General features: G+C 43.8%; 1 protein-coding gene across 1 annotated transcript in view; it reads right to left on the bottom strand.

The window, feature by feature from the left end:
• The window catches only part of LOC104842241 (antigen-presenting glycoprotein CD1d-like), a 36,479-nt gene that overhangs the window by 4,788 nt on the left and 11,772 nt on the right, over positions 1 to 19,919 (bottom strand). The window contains exon 6 of the mRNA XM_010584466.1: positions 1,482 to 1,578. Coding sequence (XP_010582768.1) covers positions 1,482 to 1,578 — 97 coding nt within the window. The remainder of the gene's footprint in view (positions 1 to 1,481; positions 1,579 to 19,919) is intronic.

The following is a 19,919-nucleotide window of genomic DNA, read 5'->3' as shown; positions in this document are numbered from 1 at the left end:
CACACAAACCCATAACAACAGTATAATTCAGTACAAAGAAATAAACAATAAGAAAAATTAAATAAACCAACTGGAATCATCAAGTTGGGCTTTGAACATGTATTTAGGAATCAGGAGATGTCAAAAATTAGGCCCAAGCTAGGACCAAAGAAAGCAGCATTTTGACCAGAAGTATCTGTCTCCAGCTGCAACTCTGATAGGCAAACCACAGGTCAATTTCTGCAAACAGTTCTGTATTTGAATAACTTCAAAGATCTTACTGACATGAGTAAAATTCCTTACCTAAGTGTTTGCATGATTATGCAGGAGTGAGCATGGCTAGAGAAGTGTTTTATTTTGTTCCTTAACTATTGCTAATCCAGTGAGGAAGGGGATATTGTCTCCCAGTTCAACATAATCAGATAAAAGCACATTAACTTGACATACATCATGGCATTTAACTTAAAACTAAATCAGCCTAAAGGAAATTGTATAACTCAGTATACCTTCTTTTATTACATTGCACACCCAAATGAAATGTCGCTGCAGGACTGACCTTTTATTGTTTGGAGACTAACTCCTGTGCTCTTGACAGCATGTCCTGTACATCCTGTATTCATATAAGGTACCTATATAGGGAAGGGGTTGTTATTCTTTAAGACCATGAAAGAGACCCTCTTACAACATAGGAAATTTGGTTTTGAGAGTGGCTGGTAAGTACATTTTGGTTTTTGTGGAAAAGGTGAGTCAGACTCATGAAATACAAACTGCAGGTAAAAAAGCCCTGAAAGCAAATGCTCTGCTGAAAGCTATGCTTTGCTGAAAGGTATGCTTCACATTTGGTTCACAAAACTACATAATGATTATTTCAATGTTTCATATATATAACTACTATTTATATAGCTTGATATCTATGTGGATAGCCATGTAACAACTGTGAAGTATAACACCTTTCACATGGAAGTATATATTCATTTCTGCGAATGGCTCTGGATTCTGGGTGCTTTGTGTTTGGAATTTCCATCCCCCCAGCTCTGCATGCTCAGTAGTACTAAAGTCAGTGGGAGCTGCAGATACACAGTACATCCAGTGAACATAGGGACATGGACCCATAAGCCAGGTACAGAGAACATGCTTTGAAACTGCCTTTTGGCAGGTAGTTACAACGCACTCAACTAGGAGGAGGTCCAAGAAAATCAGTTTCCTACTCTAATCTCTAGAATATGCTTCTCAGCAATAAATGTATTATAAAAGAAAAAAAGTTTGAGTTGTTTCAGAGACAAGACTAAAATTTAATTTCACTGAACCCTTCAAATAATATATCCCCTACTCTCTCTAGTAATTGGATGACTGTATGCTTTCTGGAGAAGGAAAAGTACCTCCTTTTCCTTCTCTACAGCACAACATATTTCCCCTGTAAAAAGATTTTTTTACCTACCACGTTTTTGGTCTGGTGTAAACAGTCAAGCAATAACTCAAGGTGGTGCTCACGAACAACTCACCCACTGGAGCATTGCAGCCAGGTTATCTGAGAAGAAAGATGGCCCAAGCCAAGACCCTGCTCTTATTTGTATTGGGTGACCCAGACACTCCTGGAGCCTGTACAGTAAGAGAGAAAGATTTCAAAAGTAGAGGGAGAAACTGGACCTCATGAAGTACCTTTGAAAATCTCTCCCCAAAGGTGTAACTCAAAAAGCAGTTAATGGAGTAGAGAGCTTTTATTATTCAAAGCGTGTTTATTGCATCACTTTCCCCTAAGGAAAATAGCACCCATCTGTGAAGTGGAAGGCAGTTAATGGATTGCAGCAGCAGGAGCAGGAACTAAATATATTTTCTTCTCTTCTATAAGTACAAAAGAAAGAAGAAAAGGGTCAGCACAGGCGCTACCCACGGAGGCTAACTGCTGCTCCAATTCCCCAGACAACACATCACTTTTACAGCTTCTCATGGAGCTTTGCATGTATACAGTGCAGATGCTCTGCCCTGGAAGAAGGATTATTGCTCCCTGAGTAACACTAGCTGAAGGACTCACACTGAACAGCTGTGCACAAAGATATCTGAACAGGCTGGAGGAGACTTACTGGTCCAGGGATAGAGGACTCTGACAGACAGAGAGTCTCTGGGGCACAGGCTGCCCCTCCAGCCTCTCCTGCAGGCACGAGACCTGAGCCCAGCCCTGGGTCACGGGAGGGCAGGTTGGAAGGATGCACCTGGGGGGGGAACACAGTCCAACATCCTACTGGAAGATCAGGTCTCCATAGCTTGGTTCAGCTACTCCCAGCCTCTCTGGGTAATATCTCCCACTTTGCTGCTCCTGCCCCCTGTTCAGGCAGAATCGCTAGCATGCAATGGCCTCTCTACCATTTGCCCAACTGTGATGACATGCCCATGTTAAAGGCACCTTCAGACAACACATGTAATTTCTTCTACTTGCACTGTGTAAAAACCTGTCACCCTACCACCCCAAACTGGCCCCTAAGATAAGCGAATCTGCCCCCGTGCACGACATCTGAGCTCTGGTCAGTAGCAAAGAGGCACGCCAGGCTGGAGGCTTACAACTGACCTTGCTTCGACAGCTCTTGCTAACCAACTCAACTGCCTGTTGACCTAACAGGAAAGCGCAAACAGAGTAAAGAGAGCATTATCCTGAGCCTGGCCCATATAATTTCTATATCTTGTTTTCCACAGCTTCTTTCCAGAGAATAAAGCCAGGGTATCCCCTAACTGAATTACTCACGTGGCTGTGGCTGTTACCCTGATGCTGCAGCACAAGCAAACAGAAAGGAAATACTGAAGTGGCAGTATAGGAGGGAGAAAGGAGAATGGATTCCCCACCCAAGTCTTAGAAGGTGGTGCAAAGCCAGGAGCATTCCTACTTTTAGAAGATTCATACACACTTTTAACTAGCATATAGAGCAACTGTAATTAGGTATTTTGAGTTCTTCTGCTGACTTAGAAGATACCAACCAGAAGGTTGCAATTTGCATAGAGATGCTTGCATTTATTCCCTTTAGAAAAGAGCTGAGATTGAATCATGAACATCTTCAGCCTGGGAACCAATGTCACTCTGAAGGAAATAATGAAGGATGAGGTAGAAGGAGACAAATTGAAAAAATGTAAACCCCATGGCTTTTATATGCAAAGTTAGAATAAAATATAAAAATGGAATATAAGCTGTATTTATCACATGGTCCAAACACTTACCATGTGCCAAAATTCTCCATGCAAATAAAACATTTGTGGGGTGAAATGAAGACTCTGTTTTTACTGCTTCTGTAAACAAGCAAATACATTGTTAACTCCCTAGGGTATATGTGCTGGCTATAGACAGCTTATGTCTGCACATCACTGTTATAGATTTTTCTATGCCAGTGATTCAGCTTGGACAGAACTGAAACTTCCACATTTCCCCAAATACTGATAAAATAAACAGCAAAAGAAAGGGATGATTTCCCTGAGATTTTTCACCTAGTTCTGCAGCTGGCTCTGGTTACAGTGTAATTTCCCAATGAGAAGATCTGAGGTGAGAGTGAGAACTAAGAAAGTCAATTAGAAAACTGAGGTTTGTGAGATACCCTTGGAGACATCTCAATGACACTTTATACCATGGCCTCCTCATTCTCCTACTTCAAGAGTCTGTACTCTACTAAACTATTTATAGTCTACGTAAACTGAGTGGAAACAGATTATTTTGAGAAACAGATGCTAAGGTTGCCCTTTCCTCCTTCTCCACTTCTGGCAGATAGATGATGTTTCCAGTGAGACTGATCCCATGCAGCTATACTTGCCGGGCCGAATTCCTTTTCTATTCAGGTTTTTTTTCTGCCATTCCTTCATGCTGCTTGCCTGTCCAGTGAATCTTTAAAAGGCCCAGCCCTACCTTTAGATGAAACACTTGCAGCTGACCACAACCTCCTTTACAAGGGCTTTGTCATCAAAGCCCTTAGTTCAACTCTTGCTATATTCTTTCTCCTGCATGTTTACATTCCTCATATTCCCACTTCAGATGCTTCACTGCATGACCCCTGCTTTGTGACCATACCTAGGCTATATAAATATCTCAGGGCACGCTTATTTTCTGCAGGTTTTCTGTCTCCCTGTCGCTGGATCAGCAGGAGCGGGTGGGCAAGCAGGGCTTACCCACCCCAGCATCCTTTCTTGCAGGATCACCGCAGCTGCTCAGTACTGTGAGATTTTGAAAGACATCCTCAGCACTTTGCTTGGGCAGCACAGGAGGAATTGCTGCCTTGTGCTGTATGCATTCAGACCTTTCGGACTTCTGCATGTGGACAAAGTCATGTTTTCAAAACTTCTGCGCCCCTGGGATCTGGATTGTCTCTCCATGTGACATGGCAGCCATTTCCCACTCTGCTCTCTGTCCCCTCTTTTCATTATGCTGATGTCACAGTAGGAAAAAAGAAAAAATAGAGAGAGAAAACAACAATTTTTGTGCAAATTGGGTGGTGCAAGAATTTGGGCAGCAATTAGGAAACCTACAAACTGCAGCAGCTGGTGGTGGGATCTCACCTATTTCCCTTCGTAACTGGGTACCTTGCACACGCTCCTAAAACTCTTTTGCTGTTGTTAACATTCTTGTTGTCAGTGCCAGAACTTCTTTGTTTCACTGTTATTCCAGCTAAACCCCACTCATCCACTATCTTGTATTTGTTATGCTATCTATTTCGAGATACACATAGAGTGATGGTGGTTCCTGACTCCCCGAGACCTGCCAGCCACATTTGCCAGGACAGATGTCCCTGAAGCTGCCGGATAATCCAAAGTACTGGAAGGTGGGAAAGCAAATGTCAGAGAGGACAAACCCTAGTGCTTAACACTCAGAAAGGGAAGCTGCAGCTGCCTAGGAAGACCTGTCATCACAGAGGGAATGCAGGTGAAAATATGGGGCTCAGCAGAGCAGCGTGAAAGTGGGAAGACCTGACCAGTGAGAAACAGCTGCATTGCAAGAGAGATGCCTCCACACCTACTTTGTTGAAAGCCAGTAGGTCTTGCATCACTATAAATGGGCTTAATCATATGTTCAAGTGCCAAATGATTCCTCCAAATACTTAGTTCTTAAAAAAAAAAAAAAATCAAGGAAAAAAAGTTTGTGGGTGCGAGGTACTTCAGCACAAAGTCACTGAAATTAATCCTCACCAACTGTGATGAGGACAAGCCTTTTTTACCAGTACATTGTGAACCTTCAAAGTGTTTTGCTAACATTTTTGACCTATTGCTTAATGCTTCTCTCTCAGATGGTTGCATCTGTCCTGCCAGTAACTAAGGAAATAGTAGCTATAAGAGGAAGGCTGCCTTAGACCAATGATGGTGTCAATTGTACGTGGGTATGGCTCTTGATCCCATCATTTTTTTCCAATCATGACACTTGCATTTTGTTGTCTCAAGCACAGTTTTAGCAGCACATGGTGTTCTTCTGTAGTAAAGAATCCAACATGGCAGCTTGCCACAGAGATTTTTTTTTTTTTTAGAATAAAGACAGCATAAGATTATAAGGGATTTATCCAGGTTTTGGACAAAAATAAGCTTTATTTGAGACTGATTTTGTAAAGGCAAAAATGTCATATAGTAATTCTTTCCTCTCCCTATAGCATCATTGATTCAATATACATTCGCCTGGCTTCTTAAGAACATTATGAACTGTATTTTCTTCAGAGTAATGAGATTTAATCATCCCTTTCATAATTACACATACTCCCTAACCTTAGGGTGTTTCCAATTGAAGGTAAGCATGATCGGACCTGAGACAAGAGTGCAGAAAAAAGAGGGTGTGGAGATTATTAACAAGGAGACAAAGGTAAGAGCAATTGCTCAAGGAGCCAAGCTTTTCTGGAAGGATTATGAAAAAGGAAAAATAATTTAAGTATGGGAACACAGAACATGCCAAGAGAGCACAGAGCAGTTATAACAGAAGGAGCAACTGTGCAGCTCCCAGAAGTGGCTGTAATAATGAACACAATGTTTATACAGTACTTGGTCTTTTGAAAGACAAGAAAAAAAGAGGGCAGGAATAAAGAAATAATTGGGGAGAGGATAGCAGAAACAGACAAAAGGGAAAAAACTCTCTCTTGGATTTCAGGTGATGACTGCTGCAGGAAAAGCTGAAAAAAAGATTGTTGCCTGTTTGGTTTTCACTGACTGTTGCCGTTCCCTGCCCTCACTGTTCACACAGCACTGCTGGAGTCTCTGTGCAGGTCTTGTAACACAATAGCGGGACCAAAAGGACGGCAGTGTACCAACTGTGGGCAAACGAGTGCCTGAAGTGTGGTGCAGGTCCCCCTTGCTGTGCTCTGCTCAAACTTTGGGATGGCTTTTTGTGGCCTCTCAAGTCCGTGTGACTGTTCTGTCCTTGCAAGGCGTGATCCTGTACCGGAAAACACTTCCATCTAGTGGACAGTCTGGCAGATCTATGCTATTTTGTACCAAGGTCTGAGCCACAGGCTGTCTGACTTCTCACCATTTTACAAAAAGTTCCTTAAAATGGTGGCATCCAATTCTTCTGCATCAGTATGGTGGGGATCGGTGCATCTGGGAGAAAAGCTCTCACGTTTCTACCTGGCTATCCAAATTCAAAAAGTTCCATTTGATAGGGTAGGTTGCCATGGATGTGATGCCTTGGAACTCAGATACTTCATCCAGGAATCTTAAGATGGGGTTTAGGTAGGGCTGGTATGCTTGAAGAGGTTTTAAACTTAAGCCAGATAATTTCCAAACCTAATTCCAGTTCCACTGAAGCTAATTCAAAGTTTAGATGAACAAGTAGATCAGGGAAAATTCATGACCTACAGGCTAGGTAAAAACGACTTAAAATCTTCTGTGCTATTCAGTATATGTAGCCTATGCCAGAGAAAAACTCCCACTCTTTTTCGAAGTGTTTGTCCTGGTTTCAGCTGGGATAGAGTTAATTGTCTTCCTAGCAGGTGGTATAGTGCTATGTTTTTGAGCTAGGTATGAGAAGAATGTTGATAACACACTGATGTTTTCAGTTGTTGCTAAGTAATGTTTAGACTAAAGTCAAGGATTTTTCAGCTTTTGCTGCCCAGCCAGCAAGAAGGCTGGAGGGGCACAAGAAGTTGGGAGGAGACACAGCCAGGGCAGCTGACCCAAACTGGCCAATGGGGTATTCCAGACCATATGACATGCCCAGTATATAAACTGGGGGGATCGCTGCTCAGGAACTAACTGGGCACTGATCAGCAAGTGGTGAGCAATTGCATTGTGCGTCACTTGTTTTGTATATTCCAATACTTTATTATTATGATTGTAATTTTATTATTGTTATTATTATCATTACTAGTTTCTTCCTTTCTGTCCTATTAAACTGTTCTTATCCCAACCCACAAGTTTTACCTTTTTCCTTCTGATTCTGTCCCTGTCGTGGTTTCAGCCCAGCCGGTAACAAAGGACCATGCAGCCGCCTGCTCACTCCTCCCCGCCCCACTCCAGTGGGATTCAGAGGAGAATCGGAAAGGAGAAAAGAAAAAAACCAGAACCTTGTGGGTTGAGATAAGGACAATTTACAGGGATAACACACAAAAAAAGAAGTTAACAACAGTACTAGTAAAAGAATATACAAAACAAGTGATGCACAGTGCAACTGCTCACCACCCAGAACCACCACTTCCCCCACCAAAAGCCGAGAGCCCCCCGCAGCCCGCTCCCCATTTATATACTGAGCATGATGGCACATGGTCTGGAATAGCTCCTTGGTTAGTTCAGGTCAGCTGTCCTGGCTGTGCCCCCTCCCGTGTTCCTGTGAAAATTAACTCTGTCTCAACTGAACCCAGGACAGTCCCCCATCCCGGGGGGGGGGGTGGGGTGGGGAGTGAGTGAGCAGCTGCGTGGTGCTTAGTTGCTGGCTGAGGTTAAACCACGACAAACGACTAATGCATTTCCTGCAGCTGTACAAGGTGTCATCTGACATATCTATACTCCACAGGGATCTTTTTTCCCAGTAATTGGAGTATAATTGACAGGCTACAGTCTGCTGTGCCTCTTGGAAAGCATATGCCTTGATTGAGAAGTATCAGGGTCTTCTATACATTTAAGGGGGAACAGAAAACCTGTAGCTATGGCAGAGGTATTGCCATTATGGGGTTAATTAGGCATTAACAACTGACACACAGCACACATTTTCTGGGGATTAATGACCATCTGGGAGAAACCAATGGCCTTGGAAACCCTAATTATTAGTGTTTAGGGCTTGTCCTTTCTCAAGGTCATTAGTACAGCTGCAGGGTATGGCTGGATCAGAGTTTAAATGCCCATGCAAATGCCCCCTCCAACCTCTAAGGAGCTTGTGCCTGGCTCTGTGGCTTGTGGTTTGCAGCCAGCTGCTGATAAACTGATACTGGTGAGAAAGTTTCAAAAGCATTCGGAGACCATTGTTTGAATGAGGGGTAAAAGGTTCACAGATCAGGTATGTTTTAATCTTTTCAGTTTATAATATCCATTAGTTAATTTGTTTTATAATAAAAGTTTTTCCCTTGAGCTCATAAGCAGCTATTTTGCTGGTGTCAGTCCCCAAACGTGCCAGTACTGTGGTGTCTCAGAGTTCTGCCTGCTGTACCTGCCGGCAAGAGATGTTTCACAAAAAAGTGGGAATTGCAGAATAACCCACCCAAATGGGAAGATTTTCTTGCTTTGGTATGAAATTGGGTATTTTTATACACACTCTTTTTATATATACACATACATATATACATACAGAAAAAGAGAGGAAGAGAGAAATAATGTGATGATGATGAGGTCCACAGAGGTCTGATCATTCTGTACCTTACAAAATGGTTAGGCTATGTTAGCATGTCTCTATAGCTTCCCAAGAAAGGTGATGCAGCATGGCTCTGTGTTTTCAAATAGGCTTGACAATTACAAACATCTTCTTCCTGTTTCCTTGCCTTATCTTAAAATTTGAATCAAGGAAAACAAAATTCCACCACTTCCTTTCTGAAGTTAGTATTACTTCTTACTCTCTCTCATGCATGTATTTCTAAACTTACCTATAAATCATTCGGCCTCTCCATGTCTGGAGGTCTTCTATACATTTGGCAGTAGGAAGGAAAAGGTTTCACGGGGCTACGTAAACTGAGGCCCAGGTCTTTTGCTGTGTGCCTGTTGGCATAGAAAAGCCTAACATGTACATGTATGTCAGTATTGTCCTTCCAACTTACAATAAGAACTATTCACCAAATGGAAGTCATCTGCCACCAAGTACCTGGTTAATATGGCTCTGTATCTCTTCCATTCTTTACTAATCTCAGTCTTATGTCATTTTGTGTCTCCATCGTCAGTTCTTGACTGACTTGTGGGAGAGGACCTCTGCTCCAGCATAGTGCAAGGCTGCTGATGCTTTCCCTCTGATCCTGGGCTCCTCTACTTCATTAGGGTACACCAAAAAAGTTCTGGAGGTGCTTATGGGGGCAGATGAGTTCCCTCAGCTGCTCTTCTGGTCCTGCTGGAGATTAGGCTACATGTTCCCTTTCTATAATAGAATTAGCTGAAATGAATATGCTCTGGCTTTTCAGCTGTCTCTGTTCATCGCTTGCTGCATTAACTGAGACACTGAATTAGTTCATCCCAGCAGGACTCTCCAGAGATTACCTGAAATTGCTTTTTACTTGACTACTTTATGTCCCTCAATTGCTTCCAGTCAGCCAATTTTCCAAGTTTTTTTTTAAATCAGAATACGTAATTTTTTTAATTATTATTCTTTTGCTCTTTATATTCTATTTTGTCATTCAGAATTTTATTTCAGAAGTGTTTCACCTTGCCCTCCCCACACGCAGGGCCACTATTGGGCACTGCCATCCACACTGCACAGTAGAGTCCTGAACCAGTAAGAAGTCCTGAACTGGGGGTAAGGAACTTGACAGTTGCCAAGAGGATTGTCAGCAGTTAAACCCCATTAACTCCTGTCTGCTACGCCTGTCAAAAATTGCATGTGTAAATTGAACAAACCCATTTTCCATACCAGTGATGACAGCATGGCTGAGCAAAGTGAATAATAAGGCTCCCCCCAGTTTTTAACTTACTTTTGCTCAAGTTATAAGCAGCTGGGTAGTGTGACATATTTAGATCCCATTTCTGCTTGATCAGAAGCAGTAGTGGTTTGAGAGATAATGGATCAAATCAAAAGCAACCCCCCCAAACCTATTCTTTTTTTCCCGGCAGAACTGATCAATTGAGTTTTAAATAGCTCCAGACTTTAGCAAAGTGTGTATTTGCCCATTATTTGGCTTCAACCTCTAGGTACAGACAAGTCTGGTCTTAAGCCCCAGTGATGCATTCAGCGAGCATCCTGCTCTATCAGTATTCACTCTGGCTCTTCCCTTGCTCACCAGCATTCGTTCAGACATTGAAAAATTCTTTTATGATTACTCAGCAAAAATACATGACTTCAAGTGTTTAAAACCCAGGACCTTCCAGTATATCCTGGTTACTGAAAATACTGTTGAACACAACTGTCTTCTGCACAGTAATTCCCAGTGTCTGATAAGCCCATGTGCGGGCGGGCCATGCTCAGGGGGTGGGAACTAGTACCTTTCACTGGTAACAAGTTTTTGTTATCAGATAATCTGAGTGTTTGGCATATGTCCATAGGGCCATTTAAGTATTGTCTCCTTTATTGTATAGTGTATGTCCTAAACCCCTTAAAGGCTTAACCAAAACCCTACATGCTTATGCTCCAATTCTCTGTGAGGCTGCTGAACGCAGAGCATTGCTGTATTATCAATTACAAAACTGTTAAACCAAATAAACCATTATTTCCAATATTATATTATTTAAAGCTTTTCTCATTTTAATTTTGATTGTTTGCTAAAGGTCTTTAGAAGTAAAAACAGAAAGGAGAAAGGGCAAACAGCAATACAAATAAACAAAACATCTCCTCATCCCTCCTCCCCAGGGAGGCATCCTGGCCCCCATGAAACACACATCAAAAATTCCCATTGTTTCAAGCAGACACTTTTCCAGCCTTAGTGTTTATGGGCTGAATTAAATTGTAACTATTCACCTAAGCATAGAAAACTACAGCAAATTCTGACTCCTTTTGAATGCCTGATATTTAATTTCATTCTGTCTCTTTAATAAAATCAAGAAATAGATTTGTTTTAAGAACATAAGCTAACATAGCTAACACATATTTCTCAGATCCTGACAGAAAAAAGATATTATACCTTGTCTCTTTGTATCTTGTCTATTATGTCAAGGTCTTGGTCATCCCTGCCAGCCTACATGCTTTCCAGAGAGCCCTGTTTGCCTGTAACATCCTAAATTGCACTGCCTGTTTAGAGCAATCAATCAGATTAATTTGTGACAAATGCAATTGCTCCAAATGGGAGAAGGACTGGACTAATCCTAAATAGTGCAGCACTAGTTACAGAGCAGACATGCTGCTATGTAAGGGCACAGAATGAAGCAGTTCAAGTCCTTAGTTAAGGTTTGTTCAGTTAATTATTCTGAAGTTGACCAGACATAATTGAGGTCTTTCTAAGGAGGAATATTCAAGATGGTAATTGCAGATTACCCATCATTATTAACTCAATGGCCCTTAACCATTGCTTGAATTAACATGATTAGCCACAAGAGCTTGAGTAATATAAACCACCCCTTTTTTTAGGATATGCAAAGCTGATCTTTAAGCACTGCTGTTCCTTTGCAAGGTTATTTGCAAGTTTTATAAGGGTCTGTGACTCACGAAGGGGAACAGCATTTTATAATGCCCACGTGCCCTTTGACAAGCTTATTCTGTGGCTGTTGTGTTGTTCTAATTAAATTTTGTTGAGGTTAGTAATTCAGGAACTGTGGTCAAAGGGAAGCATCAGTGATTTAACTACGTAGTGCAGAAGATTCTCTTTGTAATTATCATGTGGCATGCACCTTTCTTTATCTAGCTGGCCATAGGTTCTGTTGTTCAAAGGCATGCATGCATAAACATGGATAGCAAAATAGTCACCCCTTTTATGGATCGTAAAAATGCCAATCCATTACATTTACTGGGTTTATATTAAGGATTTGATATTTTAAGAGAGAGCATCTTATCAAGGACAGGTAAGCAAGGAACTGAAACATCTAGCAGTATGTCTAGTATCACCTATCTGACAAAACCACAATTTTGGCAAAAATTGTGCCTACCCAATAGCACACTTTAACTATGGCCCTTCATTCAGTTCTCATGTAATGCATATGCATTACTCTTTCCCCTTGTGTATCTCGGACCTTTCTTCTGAAGCATAAGGAGGTGAAGAACAAGCTATTTCTCTGCTGCGGATCTCCACTGCAGGATCTGTGCTGCATTTGCTTGCCTGTATGCTTTTAAGTAGCAGAAGAGGTGAATTCTTGCACATGCTGATTTAGGTTTCTGTCTTTGGTATGAAATTATTGCAGAGGGAGGAGATCAGAACCCAACTCTAGCCCCATGAAGTGTGTCATTTAGGCCCTCTTAAAGCTCATGTTTCTCCCGACTCAGCTGAAATTTGATCACTTTGACCTTTTCCAACCCTAAGATGCAGTGGTGCACAAAAAACCTAACTAGAAATCACAGACGCTTAGAGAAACAGAACAAGGTACAGATTATTTGGGCTCCTATTTCAGTCACACTGATTTGCATTATAGTAGTTGAAAAAATGGAAGTCTGTGCTGAAGGAAAAATAGCTTTCTGCAGTCGCTATTATCATCCCATTTTTTAATAAATTATCTCAGATACTTGAATAAGGATTCACAGCTGTGTACAGTGCTTTGAAACGCCAGCAGTCTCAGGCTCTTTTCTCAGGTCTAGGTTAAACAGCCTTGCTACTGTGCTGTGTGAAGAGACAGACAGAAACACATAGAATCATAGAATGGTTTGGGTTGGAAGGGACCTTTAAAGGTCATCTAATCCAACCCCCCCTGCAATGAGCAGGGACATCTTCAACTACATCAGGTTGCCCAGAGCCCCGTCCAACCTGACCTTGAATGTTTCCAGGGCTGGGGCATCTGCCACCTCTCTGGGCAACCTGTTCCAGCGTTTCACCACCCTCATCGTAAAAAATGTCTTCCTTCCATCCAGTCTGAATTTACCCTCTTTCAGTTTAAAACCATACCCCTTGTCCTATCGCAACAGGCCCTACTAAAAAGTCTTTCCCAATCTTTCTCATAAGTCCCCTTTAAGTACTGAAAGGCTGCAATAATGTCTCCCCGGAGCCTTTTCTTCTCCAGGCTGAACAATCCCAAGTCTCTCACAGCCTTTCCTCACAGGAGAGGTATTCCATCCCTCTGATCATCTTCATGGCCCCCCTCTGGACCTGCTCCAACAGGTCCCTGTCTTTCCTGTGCTGAGGGCTCCAGAACTGGGTGCAGTACTCCAGGTGGGGTCTCACCAGAGCAGAGAGAGGGGCAGAATCCCCTCCCTTGACCTGCTAGCCACACTTCTTTTGATGCAGCCCAGGATATGGTTGGTTTTCTGGGTGGCGAGCGCACATTGCCATCTCATGTCCAGCTTTTCATCCACCAGTACCCCCAAGTCCTTCCAGCCAGGGCTGCTCTCAATCCCTTCATCCCCCAGCCTGTATTGACAATGGGGGTTGCCCTGATTCAGGTGCAGGACCTTGCACTTGGCCTTGTTGAACCTCATGAGGTTCACATGGGCCCACGTCCTCCAAAGTCCCTCTGAATGGCATCCTGTCCCTCAGGCGTGTCAACTGCACCACTCAGCTTGATGTCATCTGCAAACTTGCTGAGGGTGCACTTGATCCCACTGCCTGTGTCATTGATGAAGATATTAGACAGCACTGGTCCCAGTATGGACCCCTGAGGGACACCACTCATCACTGATCTCCATCCAGACATTGAGCCGTTGACCACTATCCTCTGGATGTGGCCATCCAACCAATTCCTCATCCACCAAATAGTCCACCCATCAAATCCATATCTCTATAATTTAGAGAGAAGGATGTTGTGGGGGACCATGTCAAAGACCTTACAGAAGTCCAGATAGATGACATCTGTAGCTCTTCTCTTCTCCACTGATGTAGTCACTCCATCATAGAAGGCTACTATGTTGGTCAGGCAAGACATGCCTTTCGTGAAGCCATGCTGGCTGTCTTGACTCACCTCCATGTGCCTTAGCATAGCTTCTAGGAGGATCTGTTCCATGATCTCCTCAGGCACAGAGGTGAAGCTGACAGGTCAGTAGTTCCCAGGGTCCTCCTTTCTACCCTTTTAAAAAATGAATTAGTGACCTCCACACCTAAAAAATGTGATTGATTAATTACAACTCCAATGGCAGAGGCTCTGTACCTTAAGGACCTATTACTGATTAGGCCACAAAGAGCATAATAGGTCACAATATCTCCAAACAAGGCCATGTAATGCTGTGATACTATCAAAATTACAAAGTCAGATGATATTAGAACATCCTACTAAGTCATAGGGTCCATGTTAAACAAGCAAGTAATACTGGTCCCATTGTATAAGCTGGTAAAGTCAAATGCAGGAAGCATTTTAAAAAAAGCCAAACCCCTGAATGTCACTTGGCAGCTGTAACAGACTAATCTCACCAGCATATTTTATTGGACATTAGATGACAGACAAACCAGTGCATGCAGTTGAATGGTTCCCAGCACACGAACAACCCCTTTGTATAACCCCATGCAAGACGGGTCATAGGCACTGAGGAAGGATTTGCCCCAAAACTGGATTAATCTTGATGCTTTGTATGCATGGTTGATAGTGCCACAGCATTGAGGGAAGGGGGGAGAAAAGACAACAGATAATCAGGGTTCATACTTGGTTTCCTCAAATAATTAGAAGGCTTGCTGTGATTTACTGTGGCATAGGCAAATCCAGGCATCAGGACCCCTGAGCTGACTTGGCGGATGGTGTACAAATGCAGTGCTTTGCAGGTTGTGAGGCAGATGACGTATAATCTGGCAACTCCTCTGCTCCTTTGCAATTTCTATTAACTCTAACAGCTCTTGACAGCAGGCTATGACCAATAGGGCTGAAAAATAGACTTGTCTAACTCTAATGGGACAAAACTTAGATACATGATCTGAGCACATGCATGGTGTAATGCAGACAACAGTAGAAAATATTTAGGGGCCATAAAACTTTGTTGTTCTACTACGGTGCACTAGGTACCTGCAAAGTTAGGAACTGTCTCAAGCAAGCCTTGGCAAATCACAATTTGATTCCTGTGTACATAGAAAGTAAGAGCCCATCAAAGATATTCCCTGTGACAGTTTCTTATCAAAGGTTTCTGTTTCTTGATGAAGAATTCCTGAGAGGGAAAATTGCCTGAGAAAGGAGGGCTTTATCAGGTCTCCCTCTTCAGTACACGCAACCTACACAGGACTTCCAGTCAAGGCTTGATTAATGCAGCACATCCCACTTTCTACTTAAGAGTACAAAAAGATAAGAGGCTTGTTTTTATTTTTAGTCAGTGACTTATTCTTACCTTGCATCTATTTAGAAATATGGAAAGAGAAACAAACTGCTTAGATGTCTTTTTGGAGTTTTCAAAACCAGAAATAAATTCTATTGAATCACCATGCCAATTCACACTTGGTCTTACTCTGGTTCATTTTTAATGAAATGGGTCTGATGAACTTTATCTCAAATACCCTGAGAGCATCCCTTTTCCTTTTTTTCTTTTGATTTGACTTGTTAATTTCTCTGGAAATAACCCAAGTCCTAGAGTACTGCACTGCAACTCCTTTAGTGCTCTGTGTGTTTGTTAACTGGGTGTTGTGCTGCTTCTCTCCCACCCTAGGGCTTGGCATGCCAGAAGGGAGGCTCCAACTCCAAAGCATCCCAGTAAATCCATGTCAGGGAACAAGGCACAGCCAGCTAAGAGCAAAAATGGACTCTTAAAATCCTCCCATGGATAAAATAAAACAGCAGGCATTTTACCACTTCAAGAATGTCCCATTCTTGGGTGAAATTAGCACTGCCAGCTCTGTTTTCACTGCACTTTTCCTAAAATGCCTCCTGCCTTGTTGCAGAATCAATGCAAACACAAGGGCAAGAGGGGCAGGGGCTAAGAGTTATTTGGTTTCCCTACACCCTGTTGGCTGTTTCTCCTCTCTGCAGGGCTGTTGATGAAGTTGAAAAAAAAACCCAACAAACTTTTATATGAACATTTACCATCTCGACACTGGTGATATACCCCAGCATAACAGTGCACCCCAGGCACTATTATGAGTTATGAGAATTGTGAAGGTGGAGATACTGCAAAGAGAAAACAGGGCTTGGCCTCAGAGTGTTCCAGCAAGGCTGTTTAAAACTTTGGGGTACTTTGTAATAAACCTATGCACTGAGTCCTCATCTTCACCACTGTTAAATCAGCAGCCCTTACTAGCACTAATTAGTTTCTTAGTATCTATTTAAATTATAACACCATTTGGGCCCTTTAGTGAAAGCTTTCAAGCAAGTTTTAGTGCTTACCTGCTGCCTGGAACAAACAGAAAGAGTCTAACCAAGAGATGTAAACGATCATAAAAGTAATTTTGGCTCAAAGTACCTTTCTGGCTTCACACGGGGAGCCTTACAGTTCTGTTCCTACTGCGTGGGTACACACACACCAAAAGATACCGCTGTCTCTGTTCACAAGCAGCTAAAAGGCTGATAAGCTGTACCTACGTCTGGCTGCCATGTTGTTACCTGACTCCCTTCCAGTACCTACAGTTCACCAAGGTGAACGTGGAGCCCAACATGCAATGGAAACACTTCTCATCTATGCTTGCTTCTAGATGATTGGTGTGGCAGTGCTTATCCAGCTTCTTGGCTGGATGCTGGTTCTGAGCCCTGGGGGCATCCTGGAGGTAAGTTCTAGATATCTGTTTCCTTGAAGGAATAACATTGACAATGTAGCAAGAGTTTATCCATGTGCAATTTTACTTAAGGTCCTCCTAAGGTCTTCCAAGTGTTTTTGTGCCCTGGGGAGATTGCCCAGATGAATTATGAATCCTTCTGTACGTGGAGAGCTGCCAGGTCTCGGCAAAAAGGTCACGCATGTCCCTCTTCAGCTGTGGGAACCTAGATGTGCCTATGTGTCCCATGTCATTGCATGGTTCCTCTTCCAGTTCTTGCAATTCACCAAGGCAGAAGTGGACCCCAACATGCAATGAATCTAGACTGCCAATAGGTGGAAAACTGGGGTCAGGGCTTGATCCAGTGGACATCCTCGGGGCTGCTGCTCCCACTGCTGATGCTCCCAGACCTGAGCTGATGGTTGCAGTTAGTTATTGTTAATTTATAGCATTCCTCATTGACACAGAAGCCCAAATATTGATGGTAGATAAGGACATGTAACAAAGGACAGCCTCCACTTCACAAGCAATTAGTTTCTCTTATAGGTGGTCATGTGTTGTGGTTTCAGCCCAGCCGGCAACAAAGCACTAGGAGGCTGCTGGCTCACTCCTCCCTGCCCCCTCTGCTGGGGTGGGGAGGAGAGTCAGAAAGGAGAAAGAAAAACAAAAATAGAACCTCGTGGGTTGAGATAAGGACAGTTTACAGGGACAACACAAGGAGAGAAATTACAACAACAACAATAGTACTAATAAAAGAATATACAAAATGAGTGATGCACAGTGCAACTGCTCACCACCTGGAACCGGACAGTCCGCCTCTTCCCCTGCTAAGATACCACCCTCCAGCTCACTCCTCAGTTATATACTGAGGATGGTGTCACTCCGTATGGAATATCCCCTTGGCTAGTTCAGGTCAGCTGTCCTGGCTGTGCCCCTCCCAGCTTCCTGTGAAAATTAACTCTAGCCCAACCGAACCGAGGAGATCATGGCAAATCACTACCGACCCACTGGTCAGGGCTAAATTAATTCTATCTATCTAATGGTCAGTCTGGCCTTACTTCTAGGTCCCCACGACAGGTTAGGTATGGATGTATAGAAGGGTCAGTCAAGAGTGGACTCATGGGGAAAATGGGAAGTAGGGGCTCCACATGTTCTGCCCCACAGTTTACCTCCCATCAACACATCCCTGACTGTTAATCTGTTGCAAACAGGTCACTGGCATGAGGTCCAGGTCCTGCCCCTTTACCCCACAATACAAGTCACCTTTGATGCCATTCATCCTGTTCCTGAATTGATAAAAGAGCTGGAAGAACAGGGAAGCGTGCTCAAGTCTCGTTCCTGCTACAATTCTCCTGCATGGCTGGTAAAGAAACCTAATGGCAAGGGATGACTAGCAATAGATTAGAGCCCTGCACACTGCCAATGAACTGCTCACTGTGGCTGCTGCCAGTATAACTGATACAGTCTGTTTTCTTAATGAAAATCTTTACACAGATGGCAACATTAGAAGTGAAGGTTACGTTTTTTAGGATCCCAATATCGGGAACAGAGAGGGAGAGATTTGCGTTCACCTGGCAGGGACTCCTGTTTACATTAACTCGCTTATGATGAGGTTTTAAACACAGTTCTACCATTCCTCACGTTCCTGTATTTGCTTTATGTGGCAAGGTTTTTGGTAGCGGGGGGGGTGGGTTACAGGGGTGGCTTCTGTGAGAAGCTGCTGGAAGCTTCCCCTGTGTCCAACAGAGCCAATACCAGCCGGCTCTGAGACGGACCCACTGCCAGCCAAGGCCAAGCCAATCAGCGATAGTGGTAGCGCCTCTGGGATAACATATTTAGAGAAGGAAAAAAAGTTGTGGGAGGCACAGAAATGGCAGCTAGAGAGAAGAGTGAGAACATGTAAGATAAACAACCCTGCAGACCCCAAGGTCAGTGAAGAAGGAGGAGGAGGAGATGCTTCAGGCGCCGGAGCAGGGATTCCCCTGCAGCCTGTGGAGAAGACCCTGGTGAGGCAGGCTGTCCCCCTGCAGCCCAGGGAGGTCCACGGTGGAGCAGATATCCACCTGCAGCCCGGGGAGGACCCCACGCCAGAGCAGGTGGGTGCCTGAAGGTGGCTGTGACCCCGTGGGAACTCTGCGCTGGAGCAGGCTCCTGGCAGGACCTGCGGATCTGTGGAGAGGAGCCCATGGAGCAGGTTTTCTGGCAGGACTTGTGACCCCGTGGGTGACCCACGCTGGAGCAGTGTGCTCCTGAAGGACTGCACACCGTGGAAGGGACCCATGCTGGAGCAGTTTGTGAAGAACTGCAGCCTGTGGGAAGGACCCACGTTGGAGAAGTTCGTGGAGGACTGTCTCTCGTGGGTGGGACCCCATGCTGGAGCTGGGGAGGAGTGTGACGAGTCCTGCCCCTGAGGAGGATGAAGTGGCAGAAATAACCTGTGATGAACTGACTGTAAACCCCATTCCCTGTTCCCCTGCGCTGCTGGGGGGGGGTAGGTAGAGAATACGGGAGTGAAGTTGTGCCTGGGAAGAAGGGAGGGGTGGAGGGAAGGTGTTTTGAGATTTGGTTTTATTTCTCATTACCCTACTCTGTTTGATTGGTAATAAATTGAGTTAATTTTCCCCAAGTTGAGTCTGTTTTGGCCGTGACGGTAATTGGTGAGTGATCTCTCCTGTCCTTATCTCGACCCACAAGCCCTTTGTTATATTTTCTCTCCCCTGTCCAGCTGAGGAGGAGGAGTGATAGAACGGCTTTGGTGGGCACCTGGCGCCCAGCTCCATTGGCTATAGAGCTAGAAATATTAAAATTACCACAAGAGGTTGCTGTGATGCAGTAACCGTGACACATGGCATGAAACACAGCATTGCTACAGTGAGGCTCTGATTGATCCCTTCCTGCTGAGCAGGTTACTGTGTGTCCAGACACATATATAAAACCTCTGGTTGCCCATTCTCACGGTTACCGCAGAGTGTAATATACCCACTGTGTGCTCTCTCGAGGTTTCCTTTTGCATGTCTGTATTGGTTTTATGTGGCAAGGTTTTGGTAGCGGGGGCGGGGGTTGCAGGGGTGGCTTCTGTAAGAAGTTGCTGGGAGCTTCCCCTGTGTTCGAGAGAGAGCGAGCCCATACCAGCCGGCT

This window comes from Haliaeetus leucocephalus, unplaced genomic scaffold (assembly GCF_000737465.1).
Source record: "Haliaeetus leucocephalus isolate CR32 unplaced genomic scaffold, Haliaeetus_leucocephalus-4.0 Scaffold984, whole genome shotgun sequence".
Lineage (NCBI taxonomy): Eukaryota > Metazoa > Chordata > Aves > Accipitriformes > Accipitridae > Haliaeetus > Haliaeetus leucocephalus.
This window is presented reverse-complemented; position numbering and strand designations above follow the sequence as displayed.